Consider the following 25,317-nt stretch of genomic DNA (forward strand, 5'->3'; position numbering starts at 1 on the left):
GCTGAGCGGAGCTCCAAGCTTTCTTTCTGAAACAGGTTGTTGAATGATGACTTTATTCTCATAATATTACAACTTTATTCTCATAATATAACGACTTTATTCTAGTAATGTTACGACTTTATTCTCGTAATGTCACAAGTATATTCTCGCAATATAACGATTTTATTCTCGTAATATAATGACTTCATTCTCGTAATGTTATGACTTTATTCTCCTAATGTTATGACTTTATTGTCGTGATATAACGACTTTATGCTTGTAATATAAGGGCTTTATTTTTGCAATGTTACAAATTCATTCTCGTAATGTTACCAATTTATTCTCGTAATGTTACGAATTTATTCTCGTGATATAACGACTTTATTCTCGTAATGTTACGACTTTATGCTTGTGATATAACGACTTTATTCTCGTAATGTTACGACTTTATTCTCCTAATGTTGCGACTTTATTCTCGTGATATAACGACTTTATGCTTGTAATATAAGGACTTTATTCTCCTAATGTTATGAATTTATTCTCGTAATGTTACCAATTTATTCTCGTAATGTTACCAATTTTTTCTTGTGATATAACGACTTTATTCTCGTAATGTTGCGACTTTATTCTCATGATATAAGACTTTATGCTTGTAATATAAAGACTTTATTCTCGTAATGTTACGACTTTATTCTCCGAATGTTGCGACTTTATTCTCGTGATATAACGACTTTATGCTTGTAATGTAAGGACTTTATTCTCCTAATGTTACAAATTTATTCTCGTTATGTTACCAATTTATTCTCGTAATGTTACGAATTTATTCTCGTGATATAACGACTTTATTCTCGTAATGTTACGACTTTATTCTCGTGATATAAGACTTTATGCTTGTGATATAACGACTTTATTCTCGTAATGTTACGACTTTATTCTCCTAATGTTGCGACTTTATTCTCGTGATATAACGACTTTATGCTTGTAATATAAGGACTTTATTCTCGTAACGTTATGACTTTATTCTCATAATGTTACGAATTTAGTCTCGTAATGTTACGACTTTATTCTTGTAATGTTACGACTTTATTCTCGTAATGTTACGACTTATTCTCATAATGTTACGAATTTAGTCTCGTAAGGTTACAACTTTATTCTTGTAATGTTAGGACCTTATTCTCGTAATGTTACGAATTTAGTCTCGTAATGTTACAACTTTATTCTCGTAATGTTACGACTTTATTCTCGTAATGTTACGACTTAATTTTCGGAAGATAATGATTTAATTCTTGTTAAGTTACGACTATTCGCAAAATAAATTTGAAAAATAATAAATCTGTAGCCTGGCCCGCATGCTCAGTTGTACATTTGAGTAAGTTAGCAAAAAAAACAAACGTTGAGTATTACAGTAGATGGTACGGGAAGAGTGCTGCATCTCACCATAATACTGGAAAACTGAGTGGAAGGAAAAAGTCCGGCAGGCAAAGGTGCACTGGAGATAAACACTATGAAAGAAAAACCGTTCTAGTTTGAAGAAGGTTTTTTTTAAAGTTCGGACCCCAGCGGAAGTCAGAACTTTAACAGTCAGCAGACAGAAGAATCTGGACTCCAACTTTCTATCCCCAGAGCTAAACCTCTTCTAAAGTGTAGATCACTGGGTTAATCAAGTCCAAGTCAGAGCAGCCATGTTTTAGAGCATTTCATGTCTGCCTCTGTGGAAAAGCCTTATAGAGATGTTGAGTCCAGCCGGATGTGCAGAAGAAAAGACTCACTACAGTATCCTGCAGAGGACATAATATTCAGAAGGTCCAACTGTCCATGATAAGATCCTTTGCTCTGATGTAACAGAAGAGCCTGTGGAATAATCTATTGAGTTTATGAGTTTTACATTAAAAACCTTTTTTCTTCTGTTTCATTACGTAGAGATGATAGATAGATAGATAGATGGATAGATAGATAGATAGATAGATAGATAGATAGATAGATAGATAGATAGATAGATAGATAGATAGATAGATAGATAGATAGATAGATAGATAGATAGATAGATAGATAGATAGATAGATCATCATCGTCTGTTAGGGTTTACAGCAGCGCCCTCGTGAGGTCATACTGCGCAGGTACAGTTTATTTAGTCGAATTAAACATATTTTTTCTCTAAATTTCCCTTTAAAGTATTAAAACTCTGCCAGGTTGAAGACATTTACCAAACGGCCAAGCTTTTATTTCATTAATAACTGTAAACAAAACATTTTTTGGTCATTTTAAAAATAAGGTAAGTTGGAATAAGTGAGGAAAGCAATAAAATACAATAATAGCTGCTATTAAAGTTAAATAGTCATTACTGAGCTTTATTTCAGTTGTTATTTTCCATTTTAGAAGATGTCCAAAATGATAAAACATTCATTAACTTGATAATTATTGGTTGGAGCACTTTTGTGATTTTGTTTCAAACTGTATTAAAGTCGTTATGACCAGAGGAGGACCCTCCGCCCCACATCTTTAAACTTCTGTCCTTCTGCCACGTTTTTCCTCATTTTCAAAGAAACCAGGGACGCTGGGAAGCTGTCCTGCAATCTGATTGGTCCATTTACAAGAGAGCCCGCCTTAAGACCCACCTCTGACTCGTTTCTAGGCTTCTGATTGGTCGAAGCAAGAATCCGTCACGGTAACTATGGACTTCGGCTTTGCTGGTATCCAAGTGAAGACGTGTTTTTTGGGGGGGAACTGGTCGTTTCATCACAGAGAGGCTGAATACTTTTAGCTTCAGCCACTTTCTGACGGGTTGGAGGTTTAATTTGTTGCTGTTCTGCAGGAAGTCAAACACCAAGGAAGCGAAGAAGAAATGGCGCAGAGAAAGAATTCCAAAAGTCACTCTAAAAAAGGTCAGTTTTTGGGCCTATTTCGCTCTGTTCTGGGAGCGCGATGCGCGCCTCCGTACGAAACTTCCTTAGATAAGTTGGTGATTTTAAATTGATTATTTTAAAACGATTGCATAAACATAAACAAATACGTTAATCGATAATGTTCTTTAGGTTATAAAACTCTTTATTTCGGCGTTTAGTTCTTTCTCGCAGAGGTTCGAGTTATTGTTTTTCCAGGCTAAAACTCTTCGCTTATTGGGGAGAAGAACAGTTTAAAAACACTTGAGACTTTAATGAAAATGTTAGAATTTTTTGATGCTGTTGACACCGAATTACTGTAATTGTTTTATTTTATGCTGTTCTTGTCGCAATTCCTATTTTATGTTCTTTATCCGCGTCATAATGGAGATTTTCTAAAATCAGACGTTTTTTGAACGGTGTCTGGTCGGGCGCTAAGCTAGCGTCGCTATCCTGTGTTTAGGCTGCAAAATCCCGGTTAGCAACCAATCAAAAATGGGTTTTGCGCTTTAATAAGGCGGGATATATACACACAAACCAAACATGAAGCTTTTTAATGATGCAGAATAATTTAATATAAAGGGAAAAAAGCAGATATCTGTTGTAAACATGCCTTGAGGGGCTGGTGACCCTCATTCACAGGTTTGCTGCAGCATCAGGATTTCCTGTGATGTGATTCCTCTGGTTTTCTTTACTATATCGGAAATCCTTCAATAAACACTGATCCCTATCATATTAAATTATTTAGATATTAGTCCTGATGGGGTAAGGAAGTCTGTTACTGTCAGGTTTCAGGACATTTCTATCAGTAATTGTCTTCTTTATGTCTGAAATCAGAAAAAAAAGTCCAGAAAAACCAAAACTGTCTAAAATCAGATTTCCTGATTCTGCTCTGAGGTCTAAACATGAAGCCATCCTGATCCTTTAGGCTGCTGGGCTGTGGTTCCTGCTCCATTTGACTTTCTGACCCCGTTTACCCTCATGTGTCATGGGAAAAAAGTATTCAACCATTCAGTCCAGTTAAATAACCTGAGATAGATGGATTTCACTCATTTATTATGTCTTTGCAAAGAGAGAACAGTTCATCATACGGCCATTATTGAAAGGTAATCATCCATGTTCAGTTTGTTCCCCTTTAAGAGCAGATTAGACTTCTGCAAACATCAGATGTCGCTTGGTTCTGGTCGCGAACCAGTTTTGCTGCTATGCTTCTGCACTGTCGCTCTGGAATTTCTCATATTGTGGAAATCTAAAGGATCTGAGGCAGGACAGCGGGCCTACTGGAGGGACTGGAAGCACATCAGGATCTCCAAGGTGGAGCTGAGGAGCGTCGCTGTTGAAAACCTTAAACCGTTTCTTTTAGCGAATGAATATCTGTGTTTTATTTAACTAATCTAAACCATCTCTGCTGTCATGGCAGCTCAGCGATTACCCAGGAGCCTCAGTGCCTGATGATAAAATCAGCAGAGAGACGCATCCCTGCAGCCTTGGAGGACGACTTGAAGGTTTTCCTTCTGCAGCAGCGGCTTACGTGTCTGCAGCCGTGACCTGGTGTCACACGGCTCATGAACACGGAGCGCTGAGTTCCCTTTTATCAGGCCTGCAGGAGGAAACCACATCTAGACCCAGCAGCAGCAGCAGCGTGTCGCCTCTAGCTGGGTTTCTCACCTCCAGAGGTGAGGAATCAGAGGAAGTGTCGCTGCTGCGGCCGCTGCTCTCTGTTAGCTTCGTTTTTAAAAATAAAATGCAGCCGCTTCACATTTCACCTTAAAGGCTGTTTAAAGGCTCCCAGTCCTTCTTTGATGCAGCGTTATTATGGTCAGATGTTATTTTTAACACCCGTTTATAAACGATGGGGTGGTTTCTAGAATCAGATGATCTACATGTCGGGTTAAAGCTGTGGAACCCTGGTACGGTTAGAGGCCAGCATGGCAGAATCCTCCCGCCCGGTCTGACGGTTATGCTGTAAACACGGCGTAGCCTGATTCTAAATAACAGCATGAGGGGAAACGGGTCAGAACTGATCAATTCTATTCAGTGTATTTCTATAGAGCTAATTCCCATCATGTCATCTCAGGTCACCTTCCAGTTCACCAGATCATCAGGTTGTTACAGGACAGAGACATTGCTTGGAGTGGGCTCAAGTCGTCGGCACACGATGGCATCAGGAAATTAACCCCCGAACATCTCCTGCTCCTTAGCTGTTCCTGTCAGGACCTGACACGCCATCCATGCCCTGACCTCCGTTCCTCTTGCTTCTTCGCCTCAGGATCACAGCTGGCTCTTCTTTATCAGTCTGTATCGTTATCCTGTGCTTGTTGTACAGACTGTCCTCGTTAGGTAGCCTCCGTACCCACAGTGTGATCCACCATGTGAAGGAAGGCCGTCCACCCCAGCTAATCTGGCTAACAGATAGCTAACACACACGACTAATAAAGAATAAACCTAAAACTAAAGTGGGAATAATTTGTCATTAAAGCTGTTTAGGGTTAACCCTGAGACTAAGATGTCCAAACAGAAACCTTTTCACTAAAACCGTTCTCAAAGAAATAATAATTTTCATTGCGATCACTGAGTCTGGGAGCGGCCATTTTTGCCCAAATCTAGTAACCCCCCCCTCCTGCCATCTTCCAGCAGTGACGTCACGGTGCGGTAAGCCTAGCGCCATTCTCCCCGCTTTCCAAGCTAAATCAATGGGAACTACTAGACACATCTGCAATCAACAACAATTATTGAAGATTTCCAGAGGACTTCACCATTGAAATTCACCAGAGCTATAGTGAAACTGACAATGCCCACGTGCATGGCAGCTGGATGCTGGAATACATCGGGTAAAAGTGAAAAAAAGAGTTATTCCACCTTTCTGATTCCTGATCCTCCACGGACGGGTTGGTCGTTGGATCGCCAACTTGAAGAGGGAGGATTTGCCATCGAACTTCTGGCCAGAGAAAAAACCCGTAATATGTAGCCAACATTTGGAAGAAGAATGTTTTCAAGATGACTTGGATAATAGCGCGTTGTGACAAACACCAGATACAGCACTGGGACTTGATCAACAGCCGATACCGCACCGTGACGTCACTAACCAGTAGGTGGCAGTAGTGTTCTTTGACAAACATGGATGCCTCCAGTAAAGCACATTCACATGGAAATTACTCTGAATTAAAAACACTGATCATTTATTGAACAGGATGGAATCATTTCATATTTAAAGAACTTTCAGAAGTTTGAATCCTGAATATGAGCGAATTTTCCTTTAAAGGAAGCATTACAATAAAAGAAAATAAAAATAAAAAATCATCTGGACTTTGTTTACAAGTTTGAAGACGTTTCTTTTCCATCCAGGAAGCTTTTTTAGCGTTTAGTTCCAGGTTTTATCCAGCAGCCCAACAAAGCCTGGTTTTAGTTTAGAAAACATGCAAATAGAAACGGATGAACGGGTCCCCCCCTTTGGAATGGGGGTCGTTTGGCTTCTTTGTTAGCCTGCAATGCCCCATACCTGTCTATGTCTCTGAAAGGGGGGTCGTTAGAGGGAATGGTTGGTCTAGATGAACAGGCAAGGTCTTCTGTTCTCCTGTAAAGGGGTTGGAGCTGCGATGAGAGCGGGAAGGAATCAACTCTATCGCTGCATTGGAGGTTTCTGAAAGAGTCTTGTCCAGAGGAGGGCGCTCTCCTGTTGTTGGGCCATGCTTCTGTGGAGAGGATGTTTGGTTTCTCCAATAAACCTCGAACTCATCGCTGTTTTTGCCATTTTGAATGAATGACTGAGAATCTTCCCCAGCATTAAAGCAGCTTTTAATTTAATCTTCTAATTAGATATTTTTAGCTGCTCCCTCACTGACTCTGGATGGAGCGGTTGGCCTGGTGATGTCAGCAGCCGAACCGATCGGTTGATCCAGTCTGAACTAGAATGAATGGAGGCATCCTTTGGTCAGACCGGGTCACATCCACCATCCTGGCCTCTGACGCTGAGGGTGTATGTAAATATTTGGACCTCTCCTTTTGAAAGGTGGGGGGTTGTTCTGGTTCTGTAACAGAGGAGGGGGGTCTCTGTGAGGAGAGGAGTCAAGGTCTCTGTGCGGGTCGTTCTGTCCTCTGGCAGAGCTTTGTCAGCTCTAATAATAGAGCGGGTCGGGTTCCCCACGAGGAGGGAGAGGAGGAGCAGCTGCCTGGTTCCCCTCTCAACTCCTCTGGAGGAGCTGGTTCTGTTTCACTCGGACCTGTTCGGCTCGGTGGGTCCATGCAGCGTCACGGGACGGCCCGCGCTGCCCCATCCTCCGCACCTCCTGTAGAGGAGATCCGTGCAGAGGAGGAGGAGGTGGAGGAGGTGGAGGTGTCACAGGGGACAGGTAGGTCAGACAGGCGAAGGTTCTGTCCAGTTCGGCTGAGCTCTGGGTCTGACCTTTGGGCCCGTTTAGGAGGCGATAGAGTGGAGGAGGTCCATCTGCCAGAGGAGCCTGAGCTCCAGAACCACGGTGAGCTCCGTGAGCCCAGTGCATGGTGTGGTTCTAGTCTGATTAACATCTGACTGCCATGGTTCTGTGTCCCTCTACTGGGTCAGAACAGCTAACCAGAACCTTCCCAGCCACTGTGATCGGTGGTTAGAACCCTGCTGATGAGGTTCTGGCGCCGGTTCTGGACCCAGACGCAGCGCTGCTGTAATTAGCTGCTGATATTTGGGGTTCTGGAGCAGCTGCTGTCTCCCTGTCAGGGTCGCTCTGATTGGCTGTCTCCCTGTCAGGGTCGCTCTGATTGGCTGTCTCCCTGTCAGGGTCGCTCTGATTGGCTGTCTCCCTGTCAGGGTCGCTCTGATTGGCTGTCTCCCGCTCTGTTCCTGGGTCGCCGTGACCGGCGGGCCGGTCCCCCTCCCCTCCCTGTTTCTCTTTATCTGAATGTTCCTCTGCTGTTTTCCGTTCTGATAAGCAGAACCACAGCTTTTTACTGGACCCTTCCCAGTGAAACGGGGAGTTTCCAGAACCCATCCTCCGCTGATTTCCTGATTTTAAACCTTCAGTCCATGTTTTGGTTGGAAACTTTATCTTTGAGGCTAAAGATCAACCGGCGCTGGTACCAGTTCAACTGGTTTTATCAACACTTTCAAAGTGAAACCAACTCAGGAGTTTAAACATGGATTCTGATTGGCTGTGGGCCTGTAGAAGCCCGCCCCCAGCCCTCGATGGAAGCAGGCTGTTCTGTGGAAACCCAATAGCTGGATTTATAAACTCTGTTTCTAAAAACTCTCTGCAGAAGCTGACGACCGAATAAGTGCTGTTTTCTTCAAATATATTTATTTTTCTATCGATTTGAGCCGATCAGACAATATACCAATAAAACCACAAGATTTATGCCTACAATAAGAATAAATATCTCCATTATTTGATTTCAGGTTAAATAATCAGATCCTGTTATGGGTTAATGTTAGCCGATTAATTAAGAGCAAACTCTTATATTGAAACTTTCTCCTTTTAACTGCTGTTTTTTTAGTGCTCTATAAAAAACAGCAAATATTTCTAAGTTTTGAAGGAAAATGTGCAAGTTTTCCCATGCAAGTTCAAATGATTCTATCGCAACCATCTAGTTTTATTTTTTCCCACACACTTTAAACGCATCATAAACTCCTCCTCCAAACAGGATGATTTTCTCGCACACTGAAGCAACCGCTAAACGCTAAATGGCTACAGCAGGTGTTTCAGCTGATAAATGGCAGCAGTTTGGATTTCACGCCGAGGACGTTGAACAAAAGGCGCTAATTTAATAAAACCAGAAAACATTCCTGCAAAAGGCAGCAGTACAGATTTATTCCACGGCCTAAATGAAGAATGTTGTAAACTCTGGATGTCTCCCAGCGCACCAATTTAAACGTTCAATAAATGCGATGGTGTATGAAAAATCGATCCCATATGAGAGAAACAGGAAGAGATGGAAGGAAATCACAGCTGATGTTTGTTACGTTATTTAAATGTTCATTAATTGCTCTAATACTCGTGATGTTCAGAGGTTTTACAGCCGTTTTCTATACAATTTTACAACTTTTTGTGCTTTAAAATTCCCATCCATGCTAAAAGTTTGGGGATAATGATCTAACTTTGGATTTTATTTTTGTAATTTGAGTTAAATTAAATTTTTCCTTCCGCATTTTTATTTTGCATTTTATTGAGTATTGTGTGTTTTTTGCTTTGTTTCCTGACTTTTGCTGGGATCTTGTTAAAGAAAAGCTTTGATCTGGTTTAGGGTTATCAAAAGAAGTATCGATACTGAAACGTTGTATCCGGATACAATACTCAATTTCAAAAGTATCAATACAAAAGTATCGTATATTATTGTTTTTTTTATTTATTTCTTGTATTTTTTTTAGTAATGAAAACATTTCTGTTGAGTTTTAGAGTCTTTGTTTTTATTCTTGTGGTATTGTAAAGGGTATCGAGTATGAATATTTTACTTGAAAAGTTTAGTATCGTGACCACACTAATCTGGTTAAAATAAAATGTTTTAACTTTGAAAAAGAACAAAACAAAAACAGTTTGAATTAGTTTATAAGTGCAATTTTTGCCTTCTATTGTTTTTGAAGGTAATTTAAACATATCGTGATAAATATGGCGTGTATCGCGATATCGCCCAAATATACCATGATATATATTGTGTATCGCGATATAGCTCAGCTATATCAGGATATATATAACGTGTAACGTGACATAGCCCAAATATATTATGATTTATATTGTGTATCGCGATATAGCCCAAATATACCATGATATATATTGTGTATCGCGATATAGCTCAGCTATATCAGGATATATATAACGTGTAACGTGACATAGCCCAAATATATTATGATTTATATTGTGTATCCTGATATAGCTCAGCTATATCAGGATATATATCATGTAACGTGACATAGCCCAAATATATTATGATTTATATTGTGTATCCCGATATAGCCCAAATATACCATGATATATATTGCGTGTCGCAATATAGCTCAGCTATATCAGGATATATATCGTGTAACATGACATAGCCCAAATATATTATGATTTATGTCGTGTATTGCGATTATAGCCTAAATATGTTGCGATATATATTTTGTATCGCGGTTATAGCTCAAATATGTCGCAATATATATCGTGTAAAGTGATATAGCCCAAATATGTTGTGATATTGTGTATTGTGATTTTGCCCAAACATATCATGATGTTAATCGTGTATCACAATACAGATCAAATATATTGTGATATATAGTGTACTTTGATATAGCTCATATATATCGCGATATATATAGTGTATCCTGATATAGCCCAAATATATCGAGACATTAGGTTTTCTTCGTATCGCCCAGCCCAACGTTATAATTAACTTCTCCTTTAAGCCCTAGGCAGGTCTTAAAGGAGCCCTTACTCCATCAGTCAATAAGCCTCCGTGCTAGCTCCTGATAGCTCATGATTATTTCACTCTAAACATAAACACTGACCAGTCGACAGACTCACATAAATTAGACAGATATGTTGCGCAATTAGTCCCAGTCAGAGAAACAGGACTACACTGGAAAACAGGCCAAGCTCCAACATCTAGAAACAAAGGTGTTGATGGCAGCAGCACAGCTGATATTTCTCTCCAGGATGGAGTGACAGCCAAACAGGAACAGACCAGATGAAGCTACTATGAGAAAAAGCAGAGAGAGCAGAACGTTAGAGATTGAACTAACAGATTCTGCAGAGAGGGAGAATAGAGATAGAATGAAGCAGAATGATGAAAAAGGGGTCCCTATGTCCTCCAGCAGTCTAAGCCTATAGCAGCAGAACTATAGAGATAGCTCAGGATAACCTGAGCCACTCTAACTAGAAGCTTTATCAAAAAGGAAAGTTTTAAGCTTTTGTTGCCTCTGGTACCTTTTCCTGTTTAAGTTAATTCAGCATCACTTCCTTCATCCTCATTTTAAGTGAATTTAACAGAACCCATTAATATTTATCAATGCGGTGGCTGCATGACATTTGGAAACCAGCAACAGGAAGTCAGGACTGGACCTCTGCACCTTCCTGTTTAGAGCCGAGCAGCAGCAGCATCTATTACCAGCCGCAAACAGTGAAGAGAATTAAAGTAATGAAGGTGATGACTAGATATTAAAACAAGCATCAGGAAATGATGCTTTACTTTAGCAGGAAGCCATCTGGTTCAGTTTGCGAATTTAGAGCTTTATCTGGTATGTCAAGCTTCCTGAGACTGAACATTTAATCTGGAAGATCTGAACTTGTTATATTAAAGTTAAATAGGAAGAAGAGGAGCTTTGACTGCGTCCAGGTCGGCATGGCAACAGCAAAGTCCAGTCATGGCTTTAAAGGGTCTGAATGACATCAGCAAAGGTTTATTTCTACAGGACAATTCAGCACAAACATGAAATACAAGATAAAGGAAAATAAAAGCAGAAAAGAGCAAAGAAACAAAACATGATAAATGTAGGTAGTAAAATAAACCTTAAACTAAACAGATTATCTCCATCAGTCAAAGGCAGCTTAAACTAACGGGTTTTTAACTCTGAATTTAAAGAATTCAGGCTTTCAGCTCTTTTCCAGTCTGCTGGGAGTTTGATCCAGATCCATGGAGCATAGATGCTGCTTCTCCGTGTTCTACCTAACCAGCACATGAACAGGAGAAAACTGGGGTTAAACAAAAGGGCAGCTCTCCCCTACAAAAAACATCTAAACAGGTTTACATGGCAGAATGTGAACAACCCATTAGATGCAACAACAACCACAGAGGTGTACAGCACGGCTTCAGGTGATCACTGATCGGGCTGAGACTCAGGAAACAATTTCCAGTCTTAGAGGCGGAGCCTAAAACAGAGCAGGTGGGTGCAAAAAAACAAAATGACGTCCATCTTTGGGATGTAACAGCTTAGAGATTATTTCTACATCCTATAAATGGACCTTGGGGTGAAGGTCGGCGTTGTTGTAGCAGGCCGCCGTGTGGTCTCTCGTACCTTGAATTCAGGCTGCTACGCTAGCGTCACTTACAGGAACGGAGTTATCGCGGAGTTATCTCGGTTACCGAGCACAGTAACCGAGATAACTGTTGGTGTAGACGGCACGCTTGCTGAACCGGACCGCGCCAGACACAACCAAAGCGCGCTAAACTAGTACTAGTTCAACATTAGGGCTCAACGCGGTTCAGTGTACGGAACAAGGTTAGAATTCTGACTTTTTATCTCAGAATTCAGATTCTCTTTCTCAGAATTCCAAAAATTTTTTCTCAGAATTATAAAAAAAAATTCTCAGAATTCCAACATTTTTTTTCTCAGAATTCCAACATTTTTTTTCTCAGAATTCCAACGATTTTTCTCCGAATTCTGACTTTTTTTCCCTCAGAATTCTGACTTTTTTTTCCTCAGAATTCCGACGTTTTTTCTCAGAATTCCAACGTTTTTCTTAGAATTCCGACGTTTTTTTCTCAGAGTACCAACTTTTTTTCTCAGAATTACGACTTTCTTTCTCAGAATTCCAACGTTTTTTCTCAGAATTCTGTCTTTTTTTCCTCAGAATTCCGACTTTTTTTTCCTCAGAATTACGTTTTTTCTCAGAATTCCGATGTTTTTTCCTCAGAATTCCAAAGTTTTGTTCTCAGAATACGGACGTTTTTTCTCAGAGTACCGACTTTTTTTTCTCAGAGTACCGACTTTTTTTTCTCAGAGTACCGACTTTTTTTTCTCAGAGTACCGACTTTTTTTTCTCAGAGTACCGACTTTTTTTCTCAGAGTACCGACTTTTCTTCTCAGAATTCCGACGTTTTTTCTCAGAATTCCGACGTTATTTTCTCAGAATACCGACGGTTTTTCTCAGAGTACCGACTTTTTTTCTCAGAATTCCGACTTTTCTTTGAATTCCGACGTTTTTTCTTAGAATTCCAAGGTTTTTACTCAGAATTCCGACGTTTTTTTCCTCAGAATTCCGACGTTTTTTTCCTCAGAATTCCGATGTTTTTTTCTCAGAATTTTGACGTTTTTTTCCTCAGAATTCCGATGTTTTTTTCTTAGAATACCGACGTTTTTTCTCAGAGTACCGACGTTTTTTCTCAGAGTACCGACGTTTTTTCTCAGAGTACCGACGTTTTTTCTCAGAATTCCGACGTTTTTTCTCAGAATTCCGACGTTTTTTCTCAGAATACCGACGTTTTTTCTCAGAGTACCGACTTTTCTTCTCACAATTCCGACGTTTTTTCTCAGAGTACCGACTTTTCTTAGAATTCCGACGTTTTTTCTTAGAATTACGACGTTTTTTTTCAGAATTCCGACGTTTTTTTTCCTCAGAATTCCGACGTTTTTTTCTCAGAATTCCGACGTTTTTTTCCCAGAATACCGACGTTTTTTCTCAGAGTACCGACTTTTTTTTCTCCGAATTTCGACGTTTTTTCTCAGAATTCTGACGTTTTTTTCTCAGAGTGCCGACTTTTTTTCTCAGAGTACCGACTTTTTTTTCTCAGAATTTCGACGTTTTTTCTCAGAATTCTGACGTTTTTTTCTCAGAGTACCGACTTTTTTTCTCAGAGTACTGACTTTTTTTCTCAGAATTCAGAGTTTTTCCTCAATGAAAGGTTTCAGAGGGTAGTGGAAATGGGGCCCATCTGCCCTCTGACCCCTGGGCTCCTGTAAAAACGACTGAAATTACTGCTATGGAAATGTTAACCTTGTGCGCTGAATCCACCTGGATGGACCTGGTTCAGTCAGAACCAGATCGAGGCGGACCTGGATCAGGTTTAGCTTCGTAAAAAATCTTCTTAAAACAACCTTTGGATATTAGATTAATTGAAAATGATCATTAGTTGCAGCCCTAGTTTCTACCCAACATGATGCAGCGTTGCTGCGAGGCCACCTTACCGTGGCTGCAGAAACATCTCTGGATAAATCTGATTGATTTAATATTAAGGGTAGAAATGATCATGGCCTCTGATATAGAAAAAATGTCTTTATTTGGTAAAGAAGTATAATCTGGGTGTAGCATAGAATAAAAAATAAAACCACCCCAGGAGGGGTCCTTGAGGAGCCCCACGGGTCCAGGATCTGCAGCTGAGGAATGGGTCTTTATCTGGATGGATGGAGGGCCATGACCTCTGACCTCTGCTGCAGCGTGATTTCTAACAGGACATTTCTTCATTCAGCGCTTCCTTTAATCTCCTGCTTTTATTATAAATATATCTTAGATTAGATTAATATTAAACAAGTGTAGAAGACGGATTTGGTTTTATTTCCCTCTGAAGAAGAGTGAAACAACCTGGGTCGGTCCCGTTGTCCCGGGAAACGGGTCACAGCAGAGCAGAACTTAATGTAAATGGGAAGAGTAAAGATGTCAGAGGTCCATCGGACCTGAACGGAACCATCGGTCCGTTTAGAAAGGTCCGACTGGGTCTTTGAGCAGCACAGGTTGACAGCAGCATCTTCATGTCTGCAGAGGGAAAGACGGCTCCTCCGGAGCAGAAGAACGGGAAGAGGAGCGACGGAGGAGCTGCAGGAGGAGGTGCAAAGTTCTCCGTGTTCACCTGGGTGGTGGTTCTGGCCCTGCTGGGCGTGTGGAGCTCCATGGCTGTGGTCTACTTCGACATCGTGGACTACGACAACGTCATCGGTAAGAAAAAGATAAAGAGACCTTGGTTCTGATTGGTTCTGAAGAACCGGATGTCCTAGTCCTGGGAAAAACGAGTCCACCAGGTGATCCAGTAGAACCTCTTTGGACTTTGACTAGGCCAAAGCAGCAGACTGGTTCTGTCCTGGGCCTCTTGCTCCTGTCGGTCCAGGCGGCTCCTGTCCGTCTGAATCCAGGTGGACTTGGTTTTTCCCGGACCGTCCAGATGTTCTGTGGTCAAGAATTCCTGCTGCTGACCTTTAACCTCCTGGCCTCTTCATCCCTCCCCTCTGCTCCTCTTCCTCTGCATGCAGCGAGGGCTCAGGAGTTCCGCTGGAACTTTTCTGAAGTTCTGCAAGGTATGAAAGCTTCCATGTTACTCTGTCAGAGGTTCTGTTTGGATCAGAACCGCTGGTTCTAGGTGTCCGTCTGACACCGTGTTGGATCAGAACCGACCCACAGAGGACGGGCTGCAGGAGAAACGGGCTTATGCTGATCTCAGGTCTGCGGTTCGTCTACAGACAGGAAACTGTTTCTTCAGTTGCTTTGGTTCTGAAATAGAGGAACCGACCCAAACTGCAGCCAGACACTCCAGAACCGCTTCCTGTGTTGGTTAACTTTATGTCTGCAGGAATCGTCAGAGAAGGCCTCAGCGATGGCTCCTAACATCCATTAGAACCGTCTAGACGGGCCTGGATCAGTCAGAACCAGCTACAGACGGGCCTGGATCAGTCAGAACCAGCTACAGACGGGCCTGGGTCAGTCAGAACCAGCTATAGACGAGCCTGGGGCAGTCAGAACCAGCTATAGACGAGCCTGGGGCAGTCAGAACCAACTATAGACGGGTCTGGGTCAGTCAGAACCAACTATAGACGGGTCTGGGTCAGTCAGAACCAACTATAGACGGGCCTGGATCATTTAGAACCAGCTATAGACGGGCCTGGGTCAGTCAGAACCAACTATAGACGGGTCTGGGTCAGTCAGAACCAACTATAGACGGGCCTGGATCATTTAGAACCAGCTATAGACGGGCCTGGATCAGTCAGAACCAACTATAGACGGGCCTGGATCATTTAGAACCAGCTATAGACGGGCCTGGATCAGTCAGAACCAGATACAGACGGGCCTGGATCATTTAGAACCAGCTATAGACGGGCCTGGATCAGTCAGAACCAGATACAGACGGGCCTGGATCATTTAGAACCAGCTATAGACGGGCCTGGATCAGTCAGAACCAGCTACAGACGGGCCTGGATCATTTAGAACCAGCTATAGACGGGCCTGGGTCAGTCAGAACCAACTATAGACGGGCCTGGATCATTTAGAACCAGCTATAGACGGGCCTGGGTCAGTCAGAACCAACTATAGACGGGCCTGGGTCAGTCAGAACCAACTATAGACGGGTCTGGGTCAGTCAGAACCAACTATAGACGGGCCTGGATAATTTAGAACCAGCTATAGACGGGCCTGGATCAGTCAGAACCAACTATAGACGGGCCTGGATCATTTAGAACCAGCTATAGACGGGCCTGGATCAGTCAGAACCAGCTACAGACGGGCCTGGATCATTTAGAACCAGCTATAGACGGATCTGGGTCAGTCAGAACCAACTATAGACGGGTCTGGGTCAGTCAGAACCAACTATAGACGGGTCTGGGTCAGTCAGAACCAACTATAGACGGGCCTGGGTCAGTCAGAACCAACTATAGACGGGCCTGGGTCAGTCAGAACCAACTATAGACGGATCTGGGTCAGTCAGAACCAACTATAGACGGGCCTGGATCATTTAGAACCAGCTATAGACGGGCCTGGGTCAGTCAGAACCAACTATAGACGGGTCTGGGTCAGTCAGAACCAACTATAGACGGGCCTGGATCATTTAGAACCAGCTATAGACGGGCCTGGATCAGTCAGAACCAGCTACAGACGGGCCTGGATCATTTAGAACCAGCTATAGACGGGCCTGGGTCAGTCAGAACCAACTATAGACGGGCCTGGGTCAGTCAGAACCAACTATAGACGGGCCTGGATCATTTAGAACCAACTATAGACGGGCCTGGGTCAGTCAGAACCAACTATAGACGGGTCTGGGTCAGTCAGAACCAACTATAGACGGGCCTGGATCATTTAGAACCAGCTATAGACGGGCCTGGATCAGTCAGAACCAACTATAGACGGGCCTGGATCATTTAGAACCAGCTATAGACGGGCCTGGATCAGTCAGAACCAGCTACAGACGGGCCTGGATCATTTAGAACCAGCTATAGACGGGCCTGGGTCAGTCAGAACCAACTATAGACGGATCTGGGTCAGTCAGAACCAACTATAGACGGGCCTGGATCATTTAGAACCAGCTATAGACGGGCCTGGGTCAGTCAGAACCAACTATAGACGGGCCTGGGTCAGTCAGAACCAACTATAGACGGGTCTGGGTCAGTCAGAACCAACTATAGACGGGCCTGGGTCAGTCAGAACCAACTATAGACGGGCCTGGGTCAGTCAGAACCAACTATAGACGGATCTGGGTCAGTCAGAACCAACTATAGACGGGCCTGGGTCAGTCAGAACCATGTAAAGATGCCCTGGGTTCAGCCTGGTTCTGTTTCTCATGACATTTCTGTGGTTGCTGCTGGTGTCTCTGAAGGTTCAGGCTGACAGACATCACAGTCATCCTCACCACATCCTTCCTCTTTGTGCAGCACCTTCTCGTGCGGTTTGCCCTCCTCCTGCATCACGTCTCAGCGAGTCGGATCAGTCCAGCTTCCATCAGCAGCAGATCCGCCGTCCTTCCTCCTCCGTCTTCTCACCTTTCTCTATAAACCGTCTGCAGGTCTTTTCTTCAGCTCCTCCCTGCAGCTTTTCTCACAGAATCAGATGTAGGTTAAAACCCTCCGACAGCTTCGTTCATCTACAACACGTGTCAAACTCCAGGCCCCTGGACTAAACGGGTTCATGTTATTTTAAAGTGGTTAAACCAGCTAAATAAATGGGAGGAGATTTATAAAAGCAGAGCAGCTCTCAGTAAATGAGATGATGAAATAATGAGAACTATTTATATGTTAGGACAGAGAAACAAACTTCCACTGTTCCACTGCAGATGTCTGTCCGATTTTATTCTTCCTTGAGTTCAAATTTGTGTTTTTTTGTGGTTTATGTTTCCGCAATTTCCCAGTTTGTTATTTATAATGTCTCACTTTAACTGGTTACCATGATCCCGTGTGGTTCGCCGTCTGCTTTCATCTCAAATCTGCATCTAACTCTAAACACCCTGTGCTCCAGAGGTGAATGTTTTATTTGTCCTCCTCTGCCTCCAGGGAAACTAGCTGCCTACGACACGGACAACGACGGAGACTTTGATGTGGAGGACGCCAAAGTTCTGCTCGGCAAGTCCATTTTCTGTTCTCTCTGCCTGATTTATCCAAAACCTCAATGGTTGCTGTGTTTTCCAGCATTAACCGATCACTGAGCAGCAGCTCATGGCTAACACCAAAGCTCAACCTTTAACGACATCTGGCAGTCAGACCTTTAAATGCATCAGCCCTCTGGTTCTGAAGGTCTAGATTTGGCCTCAGGACTTGGGTGACTGGTTCTGCTCTCGTAGTCTGTTGGAGTACATCTGGAACAAAATGGCTTCCAGCTTTTAAACTGTCTGAATAAAAAGCAAAGCCGGCTCATGCAATCAGTTTCAGGTTTAAGGTGTTTTTTACGTTTGCTAATATCCTCCCAGTATTTTACCAGTTGGTCATCAGAGTAAGTTTTCATAATCATGAAGAAAAACTCCACATCATCCAGGAAGCTTTTTCAATTCAAAATGTCAGAAATAGCGTTTAGTTCCAGGTTTTATCCAGCAGCCCAACAAAGCCTATTGGGCTGCTGGATAAAGCTAATCTTAGCCCTGTCCGCTGCAGACATGCTAACGTTAGCCCTGTCCGCTGCAGACATGCTAACGTTAGCCCTGTCCGCTGCAGACATGCTAACGTTAGCCCTGGCCGCTGCAGACGGGCTAATGTTAGCCTTGGATGCTGCAGACGGGGTAACGTTAGCCCTGTCCGCTGCAGACATGCTAACGTTAGCCCTGTCCGCTGCAGACATGCTAACGTTAGCCCTGGCCGCTGCAGATGGGGTAACGTTAGCCCTGGGCGCTGCAGACATGCTAATGTTAGCCCTGTCCGCTGCAGACATGCTAACGTTAGCCCTGTCCGCTGCAGACATGCTAACGTTAGCCCTGTCCGCTGCAGACATGCTAACGTTAGCCCTGGCCGCTGCAGACGGGCTAATGTTAGCCTTGGATGCTGCATACGGGGTAACGTTAGCCCTGTCCGCTGCAGACATGCTAACGTTAGCCCTGGCCGCTGCAGATGTGGTAACGTTAGCCCTGGGCGCTGCAGACATGCTAACGTTAGCCCTGGGCGCTGCAGACATGCTAACGTTAGCCCTGTCCGCTGCAGACATGCTAACGTTAGCCCTGGCCGCTGCAGACGGGCTAATGTTAGCCTTGGATGCTGCAGACGGGGTAACGTTAGCCCTGTCCGCTGCAGACATGCTAACGTTAGCCCTGTCCGCTGCAGACATGCTAACGTTAGCCCTGGCCGCTGCAGACGGGGTAACGTTAGCCCTGGCCGCTGCAGACGGGCTAACGTTAGCCCTGGCCGCTGCAGACGGGCTAACGTTAGCCCTGGCCGCTGCAGACGGGCTAACGTTAGCCCTGGCCGCTGCAGACGGGCTAACGTTAGCCCTGGCCGCTGCAGACGGGCTAACGTTAGCCCTGGCCGCTGCAGACGGGGTAACGTTAGCCCTGGCCGCTGCAGACGGGGTAACGTTAGCCCTGGCCGCTGCAGACGGGCTAACGTTAGCCCTGTCCGCTGCAGACGGGCTAACGTTAGCCCTGGCCGCTGCAGACGGGCTAACGTTAGCACTGGCCGCTGCAGACGGGGTAACGTTAGCCCTGGCCGCTGCAGACGGGCTAACGTTAGCCCTGGCCGCTGCAGACGGGCTAACGTTAGCCCTGGCCGCTGCAGACGGGCTAACGTTAGCCCTGGCCGCTGCAGACGGGCTAACGTTAGCCCTGGCCGCTGCAGACGGGCTAACGTTAGCCCTGGCCGCTGCAGACGGGCTAACGTTAGCCCTGGCCGCTGCAGACGGGCTAACGTTAGCCCTGGCCGCTGCAGACGGGCTAACGTTAGCCCTGGCCGCTGCAGACGGGCTAACGTTAGCCCTGGCCGCTGCAGACGGGCTAACGTTAGCCCTGGCCGCTGCAGACGGGCTAACGTTATCCCTGGCCGCTGCAGACGGGCTAACGTTAGCCCTGGCCGCTGCAGACGGGCTAACGTTAGCCCTGGCCGCTGCAGACGGGCTAAAGTTAGCCCTGGCCGCTGCAGACGGGCTAAAGTTAGCCCTGGCCGCTGCAGACGGGCGAACGTTAGCCCCGCCTGCGGTTAGCCTCGGGGCTCCACTGGTTGCCACGTTCCTCTTGACATCAGAACTTTTTTTAAATTACACCCTAAATCAGTAAATGTTCCATATAGTGAAGCTTAAAGTATAATATTCTCGCCTCAAATGATCTTAAACGTACTTTTATTGAACAACAGCAACAGAAAATAGAACTTTTAACTTAATCCTCTGAGCTCTGTGAGCGCTAACCTGGAAGCTGCTGCAGTGCATGCTGGGACAGCTGTTAGTCTGGAGGACGGACAAGTCTGCTCTGATGCATGCTGGGTAAAGAGGGATTGGCTTTTGCTGTTCTAGTGAATTGGAACAGTGCTGGGGCAGATGAGGATGACGTTGCACGAGGACACGAGAATGCACACGTACACATAAATAGAAACAGTTTTTATCTGTCTGAAACTCGCCATCAGAAAGAAGCAAGTTGTTTATAGGCTGACACCATCTATCTGCCCTGACCTGAGGGCTGACTGATGATGTTCTGCTCCCAGAAGTCGGCCAGCCATTATTTCCTCCTGGATGAGTCTCTGAGGAGGAGCTGGGTCTGAGGTGTGGGAGGGTTTTTGCTCAGACTGAGGATTGTGGGATTAGAAGTGTTGCTGGTTTCCTTTGATGTTGAGGTGGAAGCAGAATATTTCTCTGCATCTTCAGCTTTAAAGAACGATCCGATCTAACTCTGCATTCAGCAGATCTTCCTCAGTGATCCACGATATTCAGGTTATTATCAGAACCTTTAAAGGAGGTGAAGTATTGAGGTTCTGGTTCTGCTTGTGGAGCAGCTACCGGGTCACCTGACGAGACAGAGAAACTGTTTTTTTCTCCAATGTTTCTGGATCATCTTTAACTTTCGATCTTTCTCCCTCATTTTTCATTTTATTCTGTATCCTTGGTTTTTTTCCAATCATCCGTTATTCCATCCTCCCGCCTTCTTTTCTTCCATCTCCTCCTTTTTTCCAGTCCATCCCCATCTCTACCCCACCCTCCCACCTCTCTCTCGTCAGGCCTGACCAAAGATGGCGGCGACAGCGCGAATGGCGGGTCGCTCGAGGAGGTTGTGAACATTTTAGCAGAGGAGGGCTCTGATTGGATCTATGGCTTCTTCACCTTCCTTTACGATGTAGTTTCTCCCACCGGAGAGCAGGAGGAAGAGGAGGAGGCGTCAGGGATGAAGGAGGAGGAGAGAGGGACCTCCTCGGATGATGTGGAGGTTAAGGGGGTCATACTGGACCTGCAGAACCAGTAGAACGGGACACAGCGAACGGTTAAAGCCAGAGAAAAGCAGCGAGTCGGAGCTCCAGTTTGCTCTGACCGGGTTCGACCAAAAAACATGGCCGCCATTTCTGATCGTATGAGTTCAAAGGAAAAGCAAATAGTTTTTCTTTCCTTGACTTTTAATTTTAAAACATGTTTCTCTCCTGTTCAGAATATATTTGACTTTAACCTCAGAGAAATGATGCTAACTGATGCCTGCAGGGAAGCTCTGCTGGTTACTATCGCATTTTTATTATTTTATTGCTGATATTTAATTTTTAAAAACTATAATTATCAGTTATCTATAAAAGCTGCAGCCTGATCTATTGACAAAGATCATCTGAAAATATTAGCATTTAAAATGCCGGTAAGATTTTAATAAAAGGTCAAATATTTAATTAGGTTTTTTCATTAAGTTGGTGTGAAGTTTGGAAGCGGAGACAAATTTTTGCAAAAATACTGATTTATTTTATGTCTTTGGACGGAGAGATAGAGCTCTGACTGGGCAAAGCTCGGTGCTTTTATACAGCAATCTCCCATGGAACTATCCCATCCATGCATAAAGAACTTTCTCACACACAGAATTTGGTTATTCCCAAGAAAAATACTTCAATTCATCAAGGACATAAATTTTAGCCAGATAAACACTCAGAACAGGTCTCCTGTTCACGGCATGAAGGAGGCGTAGAACTCATTCCTGTCTCAACAAGCACCCCTATTAATGCAGAGAAATGGAACATTTAAAGTATTTAATCTCATAAATAGGCCAAGGAATATGGAGGATAAAAAGTGCCACAATTAAATAAATAAATACAGCATTAAATAAATAATTAAATGTGTCAATAATGAATTAAATGTGGAATTAAATAAATAAATGTGTCATTCATTAATTAAAACCACGTCACTAATATAAAGTGCCACCATTAAATAAATAAATAAATACAGCGATAAACAATAAATTAAATGTGTAATTCATTAAATAAATAAGGAATTAAATATATAAATGTGTCATTAAGTTAATAAAATATGTCTTCATTTTATTTAAAAAAAATATATAATTATTTCATGGTCCTGTGCCGCAGTGCATCGAAACCATTAATAGAATCTGTCAAACTCACCCATCAAAGTTAGGGGGCGGTTCTCTAACACCTGATTGGTCACCCTGCACATTAAGGCGAAGCAAATCGATTACAGAGACTCGATTCGCGTTAACCCCGCCCCCTAACTTTATTGCTAACATTCAGGACTTCTTCAATCTCTGTTTCTGCTCTCAGATCTGATTCTTCTTGCTCAGATAAACTGGTCTCTGCTAGAGTCTGAGATTCGCTCTCAAACCTGTCGCCTTTTGCTTACGGATTTGTTTCACTCCATCAGACTGGAGTCAGGTCGTTGCCTAGCAACCTTTGCAGCCAATAGAGCAGCTATATAATAGCTCCAATTCACATCATGTCATCTCAGGTCACTTTCCAGTTCACCAGATCATCCAGTCAGATTGATTCAAAGTTTTCTATCTAAGGAAAACCAGCTGATTGCATCGACTCATTGACTCTTCAGCAATCCCTCACACTAAGCATGCTTGTAGCGACAGTGGAGAGGAAAAACTCCCTTTGAACAGGAAGAAACCTCCAGCAGAACCAGGCTCAGTGTGAGCGGCCATCTGCTGAGGCCCACTGGGGTTCAAGGAGACAGAAGCAGACATAGAAAAAGAAGCATAGATACAAAAGGCAACTGTCAACCAGCTCCACAGGCGGCCCCGTCCAGGAAACACACAGCCAGGCAGACGAGCTCCGAGCCAGCTCCCATGTCAGAGGATGAAGAGAGCACATCCAGTTAGTCACAGTCAGAGAAACAGGACTACACTGGAAAACAGGCCGATCTCCAACATCTAGAAACAAAGGTGTTGATGGCAGCAGCACAGCTGATATTTCTCTCCAGGATGGAGTCACAGCCAAACAGGAACAGACCAGATGAAGCTACTATGAGAAAAAGCAGAGAGAGCAGAACGTTAGAGATTGAACTAACAGATTCTGCAGAGTGGGAGAATAGAGATAGAATGAAGCAGAATTATGAAAAAGGGGTCCCTATGTCCTCCAGCAGTCTAAGCCTATAGCAGCAGAACTATAGAGATAGCTCAGGATATTATGAACTTTTTTAACTTTAAATTAACTTGTCAATTTGTCAATTCAAGGGCTCATCTAATTGGTCAAATGCTAAAATAAGATGTGGCAGTATCTTTGCTGAATGGCTGGATATAGATCTTGTGCTTCTAGACCCCACTGAGGGACGGGGTGGGGGATGAAGGTGATCAAAAACGCTAACTTGGCCTAAAAAAAGAAATCAACATGAATTCGTTTTCACGCTCAACATCAAAGTGCTGCTGATCTGAATCCACGCTACTTCCTGGGCGCTTCTGATTGGTCGACTGCCTGGGGAGTCACAACCTTTATAATCTGACCTTTGACCCGGCACCGCCTGGTTATCAGCTTTATAGGGTGAAGTCTGAGGAGGAAGCAGGTGTTTATGGTTATTATCTTTCCGGCCACTGAATGACATCATGGCGAGCTAACAGCGTGGTTAGCGTATCAGCGGTCATGCTTTATGTGTTTTATAGATGTAGAACTCGGCTGCTGATTGATCTGTAACAACAACAACCTCTCTGACTATTAAAGTTAAACCCGCCCTTTTACAGCCTCTCTGTGTCGACAAGTTTCCTTTTCTCTGTTCTACTTTTAGAAATTCTAGGAACCACTAGTAAACCTGCAGATTGAGAGCGAAGTGCTCTGTTAGGAACATAAGGAACAATCAGATCTCTGATATAAGATGGAGCTTGGCCATTTAAGGCTTTATATGTGAGAAGGAGGATTTTAAATTCTATTCTTGATTTAACAGGAAGCCAATGAAGAGAAGCCAGGATAGGAGAGATATGATCTCTCTTTTTAATTTTCATTAGAACTCTGGCTGCAGCATTTTGGATCAGCTGAAGGCTTTTAACTACAGTTTGTGGACTTCCTGATAGTAAAGAATTACAATAGTCCAGCCTTGAAGTAACAAATGCATGGACTAGTTTCTCAGCATCACCCCTGGACAGGAGATTGCTCATTTTGGCAATATTCCTCAGATGAAAGAAGGAAATTCTAGAAACCTCGTTGGTATAAATGAATGGAATACAGACATTAACGGGACAAACCTATAAAGGCCTGGTTATCCTCCATGCAGTGTGTCGCAGTGAGCTTGTCGCAGGTATTTTTCATTTATGCCCAATATTGAAGCGTGGTCAGCGCTCTGTTATTCCACGCCACAACGCCAGAGCGTCAATCAGGAACTAGCTAGGGTTGTGGGTGTCTGTGTGTCGGTTTGACGAGCTTGCTCGCCGTCTACAACCCTTCATCCAACGCTGGACGCCACACAGTTCCCCCCTGAGTGTTCCCCAAGGACTGGCCGCTGCGTGTTTTGGCTCCGGGTGCAAACCAACAGACCGTCGCTCAGAGCTACAAACTAGCGTCCTGCACGGTGTCTGGGACAGTGTCCGAGGCGGACCTGGCATTGTTGATTGCACTACAACCAGAGTTTCTGCCATTAGGAACCAAAGAGGAAATACGCATAGAGTAGAGAGGATGTAGAATTGACCAATTAGCCTCCTGTCTGTGGTCGGCTACAATTTTTGGGAGGTGCACCAGAGTTTCTGCGTTAACTGCAACACACGCAGACGACCTGGTTTCTAAGCATAAACCAGGCTTTCAGGCTGGAAGGGTTCAGTTTGAAGCAATCTGATGTCGCCATAGACGCAGCATTAATTCATCGACAGGAAGTTCTCACTTTAAGCAATGTGAACCTTTTTTTATCTCCGTCTTGTGGTTTTCTGCTTGGTGAGGTGTACTGCACTGCTCTCAGCATGCACGACTCTCTGTTGAACACATACGGCTCGCATGCAGACTTATTGACTGCTGCTCATCTGTAGAAAAGGTTTGAAGGCCTGAGCTCAGCATGAAAACAGCAGCTGTGGTAGACGATTTCATTTGACTGGTTGTTTCTGCTTTCTGTGTCAGGAGAGACTTCAGAAGGATCTGAAAAAAACACGACCAAAGGTACTAAAGTCCGCAGACGATCCAAAACCAAAGAATATGAATATAAATCAATACTTGACCTTTAGTAGCTGCAAT

General features: G+C 43.8%; 1 protein-coding gene across 8 annotated transcripts in view; it reads left to right on the top strand.

Annotated features, from left to right (window-relative positions):
• Nucleotides 1-2,640: 2,640 nt before the first annotated feature.
• The window catches only part of unm_hu7910 (un-named hu7910), a 46,988-nt gene continuing 24,311 nt past the window's right edge, over nt 2,641-25,317 (top strand). Inside the window, exons 1-5 of one of the 8 annotated variants that reach the window (XM_038305727.1) lie at nt 6,795-7,333; nt 14,294-14,467; nt 14,779-14,823; nt 17,779-17,847; nt 25,204-25,242. In XM_038305727.1, the coding sequence (XP_038161655.1) occupies nt 7,099-7,333; nt 14,294-14,467; nt 14,779-14,823; nt 17,779-17,847; nt 25,204-25,242 (562 nt within the window). In that variant the 5' untranslated portion in view covers nt 6,795-7,098. Of the gene's footprint in view, nt 2,862-6,794; nt 7,334-14,293; nt 14,468-14,778; nt 14,824-17,778; nt 17,848-25,203; nt 25,243-25,317 lie in introns of those variants that run through there. The other 7 variants (XM_038305726.1, XM_038305728.1, XM_038305729.1 and 4 more) reach the window with 7 other exon arrangements.

The sequence above is a fragment of the Cyprinodon tularosa genome, unplaced genomic scaffold (genome assembly GCF_016077235.1).
Source record: "Cyprinodon tularosa strain WSP-4 unplaced genomic scaffold, ASM1607723v1 ctg562, whole genome shotgun sequence".
Taxonomy (NCBI): Eukaryota; Metazoa; Chordata; class Actinopteri; order Cyprinodontiformes; family Cyprinodontidae; genus Cyprinodon; species Cyprinodon tularosa.